Source organism: Zingiber officinale, chromosome 9B, assembly GCF_018446385.1.
Source record: "Zingiber officinale cultivar Zhangliang chromosome 9B, Zo_v1.1, whole genome shotgun sequence".
In the NCBI taxonomy this organism is placed as follows: Eukaryota; Viridiplantae; Streptophyta; class Magnoliopsida; order Zingiberales; family Zingiberaceae; genus Zingiber; species Zingiber officinale.
Genome location: NC_056003.1, coordinates 2,259,238 through 2,276,536, shown reverse-complemented (window position 1 = coordinate 2,276,536; position 17,299 = coordinate 2,259,238). Strand labels below are relative to the sequence as shown.

At 36.6% G+C, this 17,299-nt stretch overlaps 1 protein-coding gene across 1 annotated transcript; it reads left to right on the top strand.

Annotated features, from left to right (window-relative positions):
* Window positions 1–376: 376 nt before the first annotated feature.
* Window positions 377–16,967, top strand: LOC122023488 (E3 ubiquitin-protein ligase UPL3-like). The gene is made up of 17 exons (XM_042581612.1): window positions 377–1,532; window positions 1,882–1,992; window positions 2,132–2,248; window positions 2,777–2,944; window positions 3,021–3,182; window positions 6,976–7,221; window positions 7,297–7,418; window positions 8,261–9,671; window positions 12,324–12,416; window positions 12,649–14,235; window positions 14,327–14,557; window positions 14,642–14,746; window positions 15,925–16,005; window positions 16,102–16,170; window positions 16,252–16,380; window positions 16,485–16,607; window positions 16,687–16,967. The coding sequence occupies exons 1-17, from the start codon at window positions 627–629 to the stop codon at window positions 16,750–16,752; spliced, it is 5,727 nt and encodes a 1,908-aa protein (XP_042437546.1). The 5' UTR covers window positions 377–626; the 3' UTR covers window positions 16,753–16,967.
* Window positions 16,968–17,299: the final 332 nt, after the last annotated feature.

The following is a 17,299-nucleotide window of genomic DNA, read 5'->3' as shown; positions in this document are numbered from 1 at the left end:
CTTTTAAAAACCACTCTCTATTATCATAAAAGCTCTCTCTTTTAAAAACTCCATTTTTTTTTTAAATTTTCTCTCTATCCACTCTCCATCATTTTTTTATAAACTTTGTCTCAAGATTTTGATACAGGTTTATAAAAAAAAAATATAAACCCTACCTATGTAGTGAGGGAGAGGTTTATATTGAGAGATTTATAGCATAAATTGTATGTTATAAGTCTTTCACTGCAGATGCGCAAGTTGTTGGGCTGCAAAATAAGTGGGTTGGTCGGCCCACTAAGAGCCTGCGGAGTAGCAACGCGAGCTCGGAATGAGTGGATGCGAGGCGTCTGCGAGCTTTTTAATCTCCCTTCCTCTCTCGCTGACGTTTCTTGACCCAACGACCGAATCGGGCTCGGCCCTTGAAATCGATCCGCTGTTTCGCCTCGCCTACTGGGCGAACCACCCCAGAAACCTACTCTCCATCGCGTCAAAGATCTCCGCCGATCTCCGTCGATTTGTGGGATTCCGATCGATCGCTCTCGCAAAGCCTCACCTTTCACTTTCCTTTTAGCGTTAGATCGCAGATGACCGCGGCCGAATCTTGATCGGCACCGCCGCCTTGCGGCGAGGGAGGTTTTCTTCTTTGTATGGAAACGCGCAGCCGGAAGCGGGCGGAGGCCTCCTCGTCGGCGCCTTCTTCTCAGACCTCCCCTGTTACCCGCCGCGCCAAACGCTCCCGCACCACTGTCGCTTCCTCTCAGGCTCCCCCTGCCCTGTCTACGCGATCCCGCCGTTCACAGAACCTGCCATCGTCTCCCCCCTCGTTGTCGTCCTCTGCTGCTGCTGCTGCCGCCGCCACTGCCACTGCCACTGCCGCTGCCGCTGCCCTACCCATGGACACCTCGGCTGGAGACTCCGTCGGTCGTCGCCGCCGCAGCTCTGGCAAGAGCCATCAGTCTGGTGACCGCGATCGGGATGCTGCCGACAGGGGAAAGGAGGCGGGAGCGTCAAGGTCGAGAGAGAGGGATAGGGACGCCGAGAGGATGTTAGGGTTGAATTTTGATGGCGGAGCCGATGATGATATTGATGGTGAGGGTAGTCTAGGTATCCACCATCAGAACCCGTCATCAACTAGCAGCGCCCTTCAGGGGCTTCTCAGGAAATTGGGTGCTGGCCTTGATGATCTATTGCCGTCGTCTGCTCTGTCAGCCTCTTCTTCGCAGCAGAGCGGGCGTCTGAAAAAGATTTTGGCGGGTCTTCGTGCTGATGGCGAAGAGGATAAGCAATTTGAGGCACTGAACCAGCTCTGCGAGATGCTGTCCATTGGAACTGAGGATTCTCTTGGGTCGCTAGCGATGGACTCATTTGTGCCAGTGCTTGTGGGACTTCTCAACCATGAAAGCAATCCCGACATAATGTTACTTGCTGCCAGGGCCCTCACCTACTTATGTGATGTCCTGCCTTCATCATGTGCGTCTGTTGTTCGATATGGTGCTATTCCTTGTTTCTGTGCTCGCCTTCTCACTATAGAGTACATGGACTTAGCAGAACAGGTGAGTTTGTATGTTCCATTTAGTATATGATAATAGTTGATTAGGCCATCACTTATTTGCTTGATTGCTTGGAAATATAAGATAGATATACCCAATTTGATTTGCCTGGAGCATCAAAGCACTGGAATGATGCTTAACATGGTTCTGAAATTTTCCTAGGCACTCCTTTTTAATTTTACTAATGAGTTGGTTTTGTGATGTGAATCATCTTCTTTGTACATCTGTAGTGCTGTGCATTGGCCTGTATTCTTTGAAATGTTGGAAACATAAATTTGGTAGGATGAAGAACATGTGCTATGAACCAGATGATGATAACTTCTTTCATCTAAGTTACTTGTATATTTTGCAGTCACTTCAAGCTCTCAAGAAGATATCACAAGAACACCCAACAGCTTGCTTACGTGCTGGTGCACTTATGGCAGTTCTATCTTACCTAGACTTTTTCTCCACAGGAGTTCAGGTAAAATAAGATCTGTCTATTTCAGTCATTGACTATTATTTTATTTAATTGCTGGCAGGTTGTATTGTATCAGTTTTTTGAAGTGGCTGTATTTATCTTACTTTTGTGTTCTATCTATCTTGTTGATTCCACATTTTAGAGAGTGGCTCTCTCGACTGCAGCAAATATGTGCAAGAAACTCCCATCTGATGCAGCTGATTTTGTCATGGAAGCAATCCCATTGTTGACCAACCTCCTCAACTATCATGATGCAAAGGTAACATGAATGTTTAATTTATCATCACAAAAGAAGATAGAATGTTGGTGTTGGGATTGTTATGGCTTATTGATGTTGATGTCAAAAGGGTGTCAGGGCTTATTTTGTTTGTGATTTTCTTGTTCCAGTTTGTCATTTCAGTAAATTAAGTTTAGTTGTTTTGTGATTTATCCCCCAGTTTTTCATTTCAGTTAAATAGAGAATCTTAGAAACTCTACTCCCGTTTTTACAGCTAAGAAAATTCAAAAACTGTCGGCGTATCAAAACAGAAACTATATGTACACAATTCTGTGGATTTGGTTGAAAAATGATTAATATTGTTAGTCAATTAACATTTAATAAGAAAATGCTCGACAAATTAATACATATAATATATAAAGCACATTAGAATGTTATTTTGTACTTATCTTCTCATATTTAAAGATATCATTTAAAAAAATTTAACCTGCAAATTGTGTTCTCAATATTTTTTCCCACTTGATGAATGTTTATTTACTGCTACTGAATGATTGCTAATTCTGATGGAAGGTTGTAGAACATGCTTCTGCGTGCCTGACAAGAATTGCAGAAGCATTTGCATTATGTCCTGATAAATTAGATGAGTTGTGTAATCATGGATTGCTTACACAAGCAGCAGGACTGATCTCTCCCAGTAATTCAGGAGGACAAGCATCTCTTAGTACTTCTACATATACGGTAGGCATATTGCTTTGAATTACCAATGAAGACTGATTCAAGTTTATTTCACTGGTACATATATTGTCTATTTCAGGGTTTAATTCGTCTACTTTCAACTTGTGCTAGTGGATCTCCTCTAGCAGCTAAAAATCTTCTTCTTTTAGGAATTAGTGGCACACTTAAAGATATTCTTCTCAGTTCTGCACTTGTTTCTGGTTCTTCTGTTACACCTGCCATTACTAGGCCACCTGAACAGGTATCTCTCTTTCATTCTACCTAACTGAAAGCATTGTATTCAGTGTTTCAAACATGGCCAACAATTTCCTATTTACTTTACAAAATTAAATTATTAAAAACATGGATGGAGTGAAGAATATCATCTGTCAATGCTAAATGATTTCTCCATGTAAGACTTTTCATAGAATACTATATTAGTTAACTTTTGTGTGCAAATAGATCTGAGATCACAATTGCTACTTTAATTTTTAATGTACTTCTATGATTTTGCCAATCATCTCTTCTTTGTTTTGATGCCCCCCTCTTAAGTTGTTGACTTGTATTGGGGAAGCTTGCTAAAAGCTGCTTATTTGCACACTTGGTGTTTACGGTTAGGATTGAGTTTTGGAAAATTATTCCCTGCTTGAAAGGGAGCCTTGTGCACTGACGAACCAAATTTTATAATTGTATCTGTCTATAAATTTGCAATAATATCAGTATTTTGTGGGAGTTCAATCACATTAGACCCTTTCAATTTAATTTTAGAGTACCTAAGACTGAGAATTGACAATTTATTACTATGTTGATCTAAATATTTATTTGAAATGATCTATTCATCTAAGCAGAAGATGAGAGTTGCAGAGATAAGAATGTTAAGGTGGATGTGTGGACATACGAGGATGGACAAAATAAGAAATGAAAGCATTAGAGAGAAAGTCGGAGTTGCATCTATTGAGAAAAAACTCCGAGAGACACATTTAAGATGGTACGGGCATATACTTAGACGACTAATAAATGTTCCAGTTAGGCGATGTGAAACTATGATAAATATACATATCAAACGAGGAAGAGGAAGACCAAAAAAGACTTAGTTAGCAACAATAAATTAAGATAAAATTTATTTAAATATAGATGATGATATAATAGGAGATAGAGCTCAATGACGTAAAAAGATTCATACAGTCGACCCCACCTAGTGGGAAAAGGTTTGGTTGTTGTTGTTGATCTATTCATCTAAGCATGATTGACCAATAAACATTTCTTATCAATTGGATTCTCTTACAATGGTCTTCTCTTTTAAGGGGAAAAGATCTATGTAGAAGAAGAGGGAAGCAATAGTGTGCTTTTGATGTGTTATCAAATCCTGTTGTGACTTTGAATGCAAACACTTTGATGCATGGATTGAAATATCGTGTCGAGCTAGTCGAAACATTTCGTTCCGCACCGACATCGGTATGACCCAACACCAGGCCCAGAGGCAGTCGCGGAGAAGTCACGCGACCCCCGTGACTGCTCCAGAATGGTTGTGCGACCCCAGTGGCCATTCTGGAGGGATTGCTCCACCCCAGGGGTCGTGCTCGAGGGGTCGTGCGACCCTCGCGGCCGCGCTGAGGTCGCAATGTGTTGGATTTTTTTTTTAATTAAAATGGAGAGTTTTTTTAAAAAGTAAAACTGAACTTTACGTTGATTATCTCAATCAACTCGTAACTATGATAGGATAATCCAAAGAGGCTTAATTAAATCCTAATAAAATTATCTAATAAATTATATATTTTATTTAATTTAATTCTAAAAATATATAATAAAATTTTTATTTATTTATTTATTTATCTCCTAACTATGTTATTATTTTTTTAATGGACCCACTCAACCCCTAACTTAAATAAATAGCAAAATATATTTCTTAAAATTGTATCCCATTAAAATATATAAAAATTTATTTAAAATTATAAAAATTTCTAAGAAAATTTTATATGTATCTAAAATCCTTCGTCGGGGTAGCAGTGCCTGTGGGTCACCACAGCCATGATTTTTTTTTTTTTTGTTTAGTTAATTTTTTATTTTTTAAATATGTATTTTTAATAAATAAACTATTATTAATAATAGTTATAAAATATTAAAAATTATTTCAAAATTTTTAATTAGTTTAAAAAAATTAAAAATATTTTATAAAATAATTTAAGATTTTCAAATAATTTTATAATTTTTTTTAGTTTTTTAAATGATTTTATAATTTTTTTTAGCTTTTAAAATGATTTTATAATTTTAAATTTAGTTTTGAATTTTGAGAATTACTTATTTTTTTAAAATATTTTTTATAAAAATTTAATAGGCATTATCTTATGAGAAAATATTGAAATATAAATTCAATATCTCAAAATATACATTATATTTAATAATCAAATATTAATAAAATTAATATATATTTATATTTAAAATTTAAAAAAATATTGCAACTATATTGGCACAGCACGAGATACCAAAATTACTGAAACCTCGGGATGGATCGAGATTTTAAACCTTGCTTTAATGTGGAATATAAATGAGACTTTCAACATACAAAAACACATGGTAAACTAAAAGAACATGTGGTAGACCACTTGTTGGATCTTTCTAAAAATTTTGATTGAAAAATATGTTTGCACTCTGTGGAATTGGAGAAAGGAAATTATATTGCTTCATTGTAATTAACCATTACACGAGGATATATACACTCATAATAAAAATCTAAACTTAGAAGTACTAATCTGGGACTAAACTTACTACATAACATCTATTAACTGAATGACATTAATACTTCCCTCAAATGGATGAACAAATACTATGTATCTCTAGCCTATTCATACACTAGAGGAACTCTAAAACTTGAAAATGAACTAGACACAACAATAATGAAACCAGAGCATATTACTCACACATAGGTGAAACAAAATTTTGGCATGCAACCAATGATCCTTTACCTAGAAATTGTGAAACTCTAGAGATAGTTGGAGCATGCAAGTTATGATCCCTTTGCCCTCAGACCAACAGACACATTGATTTGATAGAACCGAAAGATGAAGAGAATAAAGTGCAGCTCAGTGCATGAATTTCCAGCCAATGCGGTGACAGATGAAGAGAGAATATCAATAATGTTTTGACTGGGCTTCTTCCTGAAGTGTTGATTACATCTACATGCAATAAACTAAGGGAAAAGCAAAACACTTGAAGTTCCTAGAAGGAAGATGGACATTACAATCCCTTTGCTAGACAGCGAAATGTGAATAAGACATTTTCTTTGATTAGGACTTCACTGGAGGTGGATAGCATAGTTCAATAACCAAATGAGAACAAAACATTTTCTTTATTCAAATTGTTGATGGCTCTGAGGTGGTACATATGCCACATGTAAACATAATGAAATTGAATATGTCGAAAGAATGAAAAAAGAAAGTAAGAACAATGTTTTGAAGTGCTGGAAGGATTCCCTCTTATGGCATGACCATATCTAATCAATGGACAGGCTGCTTGACTTGATGAAGGACATCGTCTAAGGGTGTTGTCTCCTTGCACATTGTAAATAAACTGAAGCCCAATTTTCTACGAGGATATTGGATGAATTTAACCTTTGATGTTCCAAGAACTTCTATGTGATGAGATGAGGTTTATATTAAAGTTTATCAGAGAGTTTGGTAGATTTGTATAGAACAGTTAACTATGATTAGTATCACTTTATAGAGAGAACATGTTGTTCACTACTCTCTACTGATTACTTTGTTTATCTTTGGACTTGCTATGTATTCAAATGTAAACTAACATATACAGTTTAGTTTTTTCTATGTTTTCTAAAAAGCTCCTTGATCTATTGCTTTCCTACTAGATCTTTATTTGTTGGTTTCATTTTTTTTAGAAGAGTTAAGTGATCACCTAGCATCACAATGTAGATGTTTTCTCTCTCTCTCTCTCTTTTGATTTAACCTTTGGTTGTAATTTCTTTCCACCGTTTGCCTCCCTTGCTAAGGCCTCCATTCTAGACATTTTGGATATTAACTTAAACTAGTGAAATTATTTAGGTTTATGTGACAGTGAACCTTGTGGATGAACTTCTGCCATCCTTGCCAAGTGGAACAGTTTCTTTGCCAATGCTCGCTAATGTACTTGTGAAAGGAACAACTATGAAACATTCTGCTAGCACTTCTAGCAAGCATGATGGTTCTAGTGAAACTACTACCGAAGTATCAGCTCATGGGAAATTATTGCAAGAGCAACCTGAACTTTTGCAGCAGTTTGGAATGGACCTACTTCCTGTTATAATACAAGTACTGCTATTGTTTTGTGTGAACATTTTTTTAAAAGCCTTTTTGTTCCACACATCTACAACTTTTGTTGTGCAGGTGTATTCTTCCAGTATAAGTGGTCCTGTTCGTCATAAATGTTTGTCTATTATTGCAAAGTTGATGTATTTTGGCTCAGCAGATATGATCCAGACCTTGCTCAGTGTTGCAAACATATCTAGGTATCAGTGTTCTTAAATGCATTATGATTTAATGTGAATTGTTGTATATACCTGGGATTTTTGAAGCTTCTCTCAATTATAGCCTAACCTTTATTTATCTAATCAATTGTACGTATACTTTTCATCTTGTTTCAATCATCGCCAAAAGTTGAGTGACATGTTAATTTTGCTTCCCTGTTGTGTGACAATTTTGCGCTGTAAACAAGTAGATGGCTTGGCTACCTGTCATCTGAAGTTAGAATGTATATGTTCTTCTCAAATATAGCACAGCTTTTAATTTCTAAGTATTTGTACATATACCTCTCATCATGTTTCAGTTATGGACAAGCGCTGAATGCCACCTTAATTCTGCTTTTGCCTGTTATGAGAAGCTTATTTGCACTAGGTAAGCAGATGGAGTGCCACCTCCTATTCCCACATGACGTGATAGATTTGCACAACTTATATAAATAATCTTAGGCGTGGAACGCTATCCATTTGTTTACAGTGAAAGAATTACCACATGGCAAGTCCCCGTTGACAAAATTCAAGTGACAATTTTTAGCTATAATTTCTAAGGCACCACTAATGCAATTTCCTTTCCTCACTGGTCATGCTAGATGGCAAGTCCACAGGCAAAAATAAGTGCACACTGAACGATTTCCCCATAATTGAAATAAGATGAGAACTATATTTATCCAAGCGAAATCATATGTCAACTTATATTTGAAAGGAGCTTGAAAGTTCACATCATACAAAGTAGTTACTCCTATAATTTATGCTTAAACCTTCTTTGTTGACTAGGTTTCAAATTTGGTAACTTGGCTTGAAAGCATAACAAATTTCGTTCTACTCAATTGCAGTTTCTTAGCTGGCATTTTAGCATGTAAAGACCCACAACTCTTGATTCCTGCTATTCAGATTGCAGAGATTCTTATGGATAAGCTTCCTGGAACATTTTCCAAGATTTTTGTGAGGGAGGGGGTTGTTCATGCTGTTGATGTACTAATATCATCAGAATCTTTAAGTGCGGTTCCTTCTCTTCCGCCTATCTCTGAAAAGGACTGTGATCCTTCACTTGGAATATCTTGGCGTTCTCGTCGTAATCAACGACGTAATGGTGCTTCAAACATTGAAAACATCTCACCCAATGATCCAAAAGGATCTATACCAGAAGTTTCTAGTGCAACTTCAGGCGAATCACTAATGGAAAATACGAATTTTTGTGGTACAGTTAGTTCTCTAGCCAAGTCTTTCAAAGATAAATATTTTCCAGCAGACCCAGGTGCAACTGAAGCTGGACTCACAGAGGATCTCATTCATTTGAAAAATCTTTGCTCTAAGTTAAACTCCATCATTGAAAATGCAAAGAGAAAGACTAAAGGTAAAGGTAAAGCCTCTGGGGTGTCCTCCTTTGACTTATCTGCTAGTAATGAGGAACAACTAAATGAAGTGATAATGGAGATACTGACCGAACTTCAAAAAGGTGATGGTGTATCTACTTTTGAGTTTATTGGCAGCGGTGTTGTTTTGGCATTGTTAGACTATTTTACTTGTGGCACATTTGGAAAAGAGAGAGTTTCTGAAGCTAATTTGCCAAAGTTTCGGCAGCAAGCTCTTCGAAGGTACAAGTATTTTGTTGCGACTGCACTTCCTTTGGAACTTAAGGATGGTAGCAAAGTTCATATGAGTATTTTGGTCCAAAAGCTTCAAAATGCTTTATCTTCTTTAGAACATTTTCCCGTTGCAATAAGTCCATTGGCTAGGTCTAGCTATGGAAGTGTACGCTTCTCCTCTGGTCTAGGGGCCTTATGTCAACCTTTTAAGCTGCGTTTATGCCGCGCACAAGGTGAAAAATCTCTTCGTGATTATTCATCAAATGTTGTGCTTATTGATCCATTAGCCAGTCTAGCTGCTGTTGAAGATTTCCTCTGGCCAAGAGTTCAGCGAAGTGACTCAGCACATAAGTCATCATCATCAGCTGGCAATTCTGATCCTGGAGCTGCTGCTACTACTGGATCTGCTGCTCCTACACCATCAACTCCTGGACACCGTCCTTCAACCAGGTCTAGATCATCAGTTATGACTGGAGTTCCAGCTACAAAAGATGGTTCAGAAGTAAGTGCAAGTTCTTCCAAAGGGAAGGGTAAGGCTGTCGTGAAATGTAGTGCAGATGAATCAAGAGGACCACAAACAAGAAACGCTGCCCGCAGAAGAGCTGCCTCAGACAAAGACACAGAAATGAAAACTGCACATGGCGAATCTACCTCTGAGGTCGGTGTATTCTATCAGAAATTGGATTTTATTTTTAGGGTATCTCACTTATGGCAATTCAGAATATATCGCACATTTTACCCCTAAGAATTCCACGCTAGAGAAAGAGACATAAATGTTAATAATGGCAAACCTGTTTGTTTATTATTGGGTTTCTTTGGTTTAATAGAAAGTACAATTGAATACGTCAGTAGACTACTTTGTGTAAAAGGAGGGATCGATAGCATTGACATATAAACTTTCTTAAAGCAGAAACAGAAAATGCTGAACAAACAAAATAAAAGTGATAATTTAATAAATAAAATCAAGTTTTGCCCTCGTGCACATTACTTGTCCAAGTTTTCACCCACAATAGATGAGCTGCGTATATCAACCCTCTCCAAGCTTTCACCCACAAAATACACAAGATCCTACCACAAGAAGGAACCATTTAATGGACCTATAAAGTAAATTAACCTCTAATAACTAATATAATACCAGAACAGACATCTACCAAATTAAAAGAATGTTCACCTCCATCATTGCTGATCCAAAAGGAAAGAATCAACGAATCTGAATCTCAGTAAACTCATGAAAGGGAACTATGTGGGGAGAAACTTGCAATCATACACGGAAAATTGTGTGATGAATAAAAGTGACTGATCACAAGGTGATGCACAATTGAACATGTGGGAGAGACATGATTGAGAGCAGGCATCATGAGGAGCTCATGGTGATGAGATTGTGATTTGAGCTGCTGGTGAAGATGATATCACTATCAGGAGGGGGAGAGGTTGACTGATGGGAGAGATTGGAAGAGGGTACCCAGAACAAAGTAAGGGTCAAAACCCAAATTTATTCTAAACACAACCAGCTGGTCTGATTTTGGCTAACCTAAACCTAACCCATCTGGGTGCAACTGCAGTTAAGCCAAACTGAACCGCACACTACAACCTCCTTTGCAAACCCAAAATTCAATCTAATTCCATCCTAGTAGAGCCCTCCAAGACAAAATTTGATGAGAACTATCCCTATTTGAATCCCAAATTAAGAAAGAAAATTCCTAATACCTAGGTTAGCAGGAGAAAGGCTTAACCTTCCACTATGCATTTCAACTTAATTTTCATTTTCATTATCAGAATTATATAGCATGGTGGTCTGACTAAGAGACATGATCACATTCACAGGTGTGGATCGCTAACATTTAAGATTTTCTTGGATTCATTTTATCTTTTTATAAGAGGATATGAGAAAACTTGGAATAAAAGAGAAAGGAATTATTTTGAGATAAAAACTTGCTAGATACCTTTGCTGTCAGTATGCTGCTAATATCCTTGCTTGATGCTGTATGATATTGTCACTATGTCACTTGTTGTAGCATGGTGGAAAGAGACGCACATGATCAAAGCAATGAATGATGATAATTAACGTTCGTCAAGGATGAAGAGATCCCTTGATCTCCTTACTTTCAATGAGTGGAGTATAAATTGTTTGGGAAAAGGTAGTGAGAAAATAAAATAAAAGAGAAAAGGATTATTAGGAAATGAAACTGGCCTGATATCATTGTTTTGAATCATTACATACATAGTCATAAGAACCAAATTGAAGATTGAACCAGCCAAGATGCATGCGTTCCGTTTCTATGGTTGAACAACTGGATCAACTAATTGGACTGCACATTGATCTGAGAATTTATTTGGTCGGGCATGTTAGTTGGTTCAATGAGTTGCAGTTTTTACCAAAGGAGACTTGGACATTTATTCTTTAAGAAAGAGAGAATACCATTTTTGTTGGTATATAGGGTCAAATTTCACATTTATCATTATATATTTTAAAGTTTTTATAGATGACAATGGTTGAATGTTTTGAATGAACTTAATTAATCTTTAATAATTTTGTAATAGAGAATACATTTTCAACACAAAATATAGGTCAATTTTTCATGAAACTAAAAATTTATTGTGCAATGTATTTTCATTAATTTTTTTTATAAAAAATATTAGTTTAAAAATACAAATAAAAAAGTTTATGATATTTTATATGCTTCATTATAGAAAAATTCACCTCTATAATGGTAGAGAGAAACAAGGGTGGTCACTAAGAATATTTTTTTGAACTGTGTAGAAAAGGTGATTGATTTTTAGCTATGATAATAGTTGAGATTTTGCCAATGTCTCTCTTATTGGTATATTTTATGGATCCTCCTGATTAGTGCTGTTACTATCTAATGGGATATGCATAAACAACATGGATGTAAAAGTTAATCAGGTAATAAAGGATGGGTTTAGAATGCATCCTTTTAACTTTCTGTGTGCAATTACTCTCTATTTTCTGAGTTATGTTTAGCTTACACTTTTGTGCGCACTTCATTTAATTTATTATTCTCTGTTTGGCATTAAAAATCTTAAATAAAAGTATTATTGGATGTACTAAAAGTGCCTGTCAAAAATAGCATCCTTGAGGAATCATGATACTAATTGCTTAAGCGGTTGCTCAACTAATTACTCCCTTAGATATTTATATTTTGCTTCAATCCCATGATTATTGATTGCTTATTTTTGTTACAATTCTTTGGCATCTCTTAGAGTGTTATCCTGTGGTGACTCTAGTTACTTCTTTTCTCTTCAATTCTACTGAATTATTTTTTAATAAAAGTAGTGGTGGTATATACAGGATGAGGAGTTTGATATGTCTCCTGTTGAGATGGACGACACACTTATGCTTGTTGATGATGACATCTCTGATGAGGAAGATGATCATGAAGAGGTATTTCTAAGATATTTATTTCTATTTCATCATTTTATGAAGTAATTTCCCTCATTTGTACTGATTTGAAGTCTATATATTTTTGCATCTCTTGGCATAACAAGTAAGTATCAACATAAAGAATTGAAGCTGTTATACTCTGAATAGAATATCTGTGGATTTCTATATGTTGTACTTTCATGTCTTGTTATGTAGTTAAATTATAATGATGCTGGAAATTGTTACCTTTCAGGTATTGAGAGATGACTCTCTTCCTGTCTGCATACCTGAGAAGGTACATGATGTCAAGCTTGGAGATGCCTCCGATGAAGGTGTGGCAGATGGTTCAGCAACACATAATCAGCTAAAAACAATATCCACTTTGAGTGACAGGTCTTCCACAGAAAGAGCCACTGAATCTTCTGAGTTCCGAAGGGGAAGTGTGTTTGGTTCAAAGGGGGCAATGTCATTTGCTGCTGCTGCAATGGCAGGGCTTGCTTCAATAGGTGGAAGAGGTATCAGAGTTGGCCGAGATTATCGTGGACTTGCATCTGGTACCAGTTCAAGTGACCATCAGAATAAACTGATCTTCACAGTCGGGGGAAAACAGCTTAGCAAGAACCTGACCATTTATCAAGCTTTCCAGCGCCATCTTAATCTTGAAGAGGAAGATGAGAAACTCAATGGATCTGAATTTCACAGTGATGACAATGGCTTCTGGAGTGATATATTTACAATAACATACCAGAAAACTGTTGGGCAGATTGACAAGACTTCCCAAGGATGTTCAAATTCTTCAAAATCTTTAAAAGCTGCATCTAATTCGGATTTCATTAGTAATAATAATTGTCAAGGAATGTCCCTGCTCAATAGCATCTTGCAAGGGGAGCTTCCTTGTGATCTTGAAAAATCCAATCCTTCATATAATGTATTAGCATTATTCCGTATCCTGAATGTTTTAAATCACTTGTCAACCTGTCTGAGAACTCAGTCCACTATTGATGATTTTGCAGAAGCAAAAATCTCTAATTTAGATGAACTTAATAGAATTGGTCCAAAGGTGTCACCTGAGGAATTTGTGAATAGAAAGCTAACTCCAAAGCTTGCTCGGCAAATGCAGGACGCGCTAGCCCTTTGTAGTGGTAGCCTTCCTCCATGGTGTTGTCAGTTAACAAAAGCGTGCCCTTTTCTTTTTCCATTTGACACCAGGAGGCAATATTTCTATTCAACAGCTTTTGGTCTATCTCGAGCATTGCATCGACTTCAGCAACAACAGAATTCTGATAATCAGAATTCAACAAGTGAAAGAGAGGTTCGAGTTGGTAGGCTGCAAAGGCAAAAGGTTCGTGTAGCCCGGAATCGTATCTTGGACTCTGCCGTAAAGGTTATGACAATGTATGCTAGTCAGAAAGCTGTCCTTGAAGTAGAATATTTTGGTGAGGTAGGCACTGGATTGGGCCCAACATTGGAGTTCTATACCCTTTTAAGTCATGACTTGCAAAGGGTTGAATTGAGTTTATGGAGGTCTAACACTACATCGGAGAGTTCTGCAATGCTAGTTGATGGAAATGGAACAGATAGTAGAGAGAGTGATGATAGTTTACGAGCAAAGAAAGCAGTCAAGGATTTGCCTATTGGAGGACGCGATATTATACAAGCTCCTCTTGGTTTATTCCCTCGTCCTTGGCCGCCTAGTGTGGATGCTTCTGATGGTAGTCAGTTTTCAATGGTTATTGAGTATTTTCGTCTGATTGGTCAGACTATGGCAAAAGCTCTACAAGATGGTCGGCTGCTGGACTTGCCGCTTTCAATGGCATTCTACAAACTTGTATTGGGCCAAGTAAGTCACTAAGTTGAAACCTTATATCTCAGTTATATTACACGCAAATCATTCATTAGTTTGGTTAAGATGAACTTACTCTTTAATACAGGAGCTTGAATTGCATGACATCCTCTTATTTGATGCTGAGTTTGGAAAGATATTACAAGAATTGCAAGCCCTTGTACTCCGCAAACAATTTCTGAATTCAAATCCTGGTAATAACCAAATGGCAATTGCTGATGTCTGTTTCCAAGGTGCCTCAATTGAAGATCTGTGCTTAAATTTCACCCTTCCTGGTTATCCTGAATACATTCTTAAAGATGGAGGGGAAAATATAATGGTACTAACTAGAAGGATAGAGTTAATTTCTCCTGTTTCAATGTTTGGCACCATTAGATGAATTATTAATCATTGTTGCTTTTAGGTTGATGCTAACAACTTGGAAGAGTATGTTACTCTAGTAGTTGATGCAACTATTAAGGCAGGCATTATAAGACAGATGGAGGCATTTAGAGCGGGTTTCAACCAGGTAATAGCTTTTGAATACTCATTTCTTCGTGTTATTTTCCATTTTAATTCACCAAAAGGTCTTTACCTGATCAAGTTGGCTGAGCAAAATAAGATCATACCTAAAAACAGTGAGGGTTTCAAAGATCAGATCATAAGATAAAGTGTTGGACTATAAGATCCTAAACTTATAATTGTTTTTGGAAAATATATTTGGCATTTATAATATAATTAAACATTGCATCATTATAGTATCTCAAAGCATGATTATTCATAAAGTGGATAGATGAACAATGTAATCTAATTATTACTTTGTTGTATTTTATTATATTTCACACGCATTAATTTTGAATATTTAGATTTATTATGAACATGTCAAACATTGCTTTATTGTGATTTCAAGAAGCATAATAAAAATTTATAGGCAAAAATCTAAGCTGTATCAAAAACATCAAAAGGACCCCTCTTGAAAATTATCAATTTTTTATATCACTTGAAGCTTTTTTGCATTGTTGATAGTTCTACATATTTTCCTATCAGTTACTCATTCCATTATAGAAACAGAGGTATGTTTTGCATTTTTTGTATCTTTGATCACGGTGGATTTCCATCACGGATTTAAGATTGCGTTTTGTCAAAATCCAGATGGTAGATTTTAAAAATGTTATGGTGGAATGGTGAACTGCATCAATATTGGTGAAAGCAAAAATAGTGAATCAATGAGTTTTGGTTATCACTCACCAATTATAGCAAAAAGGTGATTATACTCATCCTAGACGCCCCTCACGACCCATCTACTGGTTATGTAAAGGGAGGTAAATCACGGGGTCATCTTATAGCCGACCACTAACTTGGCTAGGTTTTTTTCCCCAAAGGGCATGTGTTTGTCGGAAATTAATCCCTTGTCCCATTGTAGCAAATAGAAGTAATGACTCACCAATGCAAATATTGAATAAAGTAGAAGTAATGAAACAATGAGTTTTAGTTATCACTCATTAGGTTCTGCCACGCTATCGTTGGATCCTTCAAAAGACCTATGAGAAATACGATGCTTCCTCGTGAATTACTAGTCTTTTATGTTTTTCACTGAAACAGCAGTCAGTAATAGCAAACTTCCAAAAATATATTTATGGTTTTTATTTTAAATTTGGTTAAAGTAATCGTTTCTATTCATACCACTTTGTTCCCCTATTTTTTCAGGTCTTTGACATCTCCTCTTTACAAATATTTTCGTCACATGAGCTCGACATTCTAACCTGTGGTCGTACAGAATTGTGGGAGGTAACTTGTCCTTGTATAACGAGTAGATGACCAAGTTTGCTATTTTTTTATTCAAATCGTTAGGAACTAATGGAATACCAACTGTGCATTCTGCAGCCTGACACTCTAGCTGACAATATAAAGTTCGACCATGGTTACACTGCCAAAAGCCCTTCAATTATTCATGTAACTGAATTGTAACTAATTTTCTCATAGTTGACTTTAATCATTGATTTATTTATTATTTTAAATTATTGTATCATGCAGCTGCTTGATATAATGGGAGAATTCACAGCAGAGCAGCAACATGCTTTTTGCCAATTTGTAACCGGTGCTCCAAGGCTTCCACCTGGTGGTTTAGCTGCATTAAATCCAAAGCTGACCATAGTTAGGAAGGTAATTCTGAATCATCAAAACACATTGTGGATCTAAGGCGTGATGATTTTTAACATTCCTATTTTCTTGCTGTGGTTCATCATCTAAAAATGCATCTATGCCAGCTTTCTTCGGCGGTAGCAAACTCTACAGCAAATGAGAATGGGGTCTCTGAATCAGTGGATGACGACTTGCCTAGCGTTATGACATGCGCAAACTACCTTAAACTCCCACCCTACTCAACTAAGGTCTATTTCCATAATTTAATCATCTAACTGCCAAGTAATACTCCTTATCTATCACTTCTCTGATGGAATCTCTTTGCAGGAAATCATGCACAAAAGAATCCTTTATGCCATCAGCGAAGGCCAGGGTTCCTTTGATCTCTCGTGAGCTTGAAAAAGATCCATGAGCGAAAGAGTCAGCTTCATCAGGAGTCTGTTAACTGCTGAATTCGGTGAATGTGACCAAATGCAGATGATTTATTACCTGACCGAATCAATTATATCTTTATTTTCAGCCTTTCAATATTTGTATATTCTCATCTATAGATGTAATTACCCAACGACACCCTTTTATTAGTGAGGATACCATTTTTTTGCTTTTTATTCTTTCTGAAAATGCTAGTTTTTTCACAGCTATGAAGTGAATTCAATTCTTCAAGAATGACTGCAGATAGAGCATGCAAATAGAGAGGCTTGTTTTCCCTTTACATGGCGGTGAGCACTTGCCTGTATATATATGAATATCCAAGAATTTTAGAGGCCAAAATGTAATTGATTGTAGTCAAACGTCGAGATTAACGAACATTTAGTACATTGACATCTCTCTGGAGAATGTGTTCACTATTCTATAGTCTAAGATAAGAGGGAACTCATGTAATTAGAAAATATGTTGAAGAACAGAAACCATTATCTTTTGCATTAGTGCTTTTATTCCA

Excerpts from the sequence above, each read along its gene's own strand:
- LOC122023488 (XM_042581612.1), top strand. The coding sequence starts at position 627 with ATGGAAACGCGCAGCCGGAAGCGGGCGGAGGCCTCCTCGTCGGCGCCT. Across the intron at positions 2,249-2,776 it reads TCAACTATCATGATGCAAAG|GTTGTAGAACATGCTTCTGC; the intron begins GTAACATGAATG and ends TTCTGATGGAAG. Across the intron at positions 9,672-12,323 it reads ATGGCGAATCTACCTCTGAG|GATGAGGAGTTTGATATGTC; the intron begins GTCGGTGTATTC and ends TGGTATATACAG.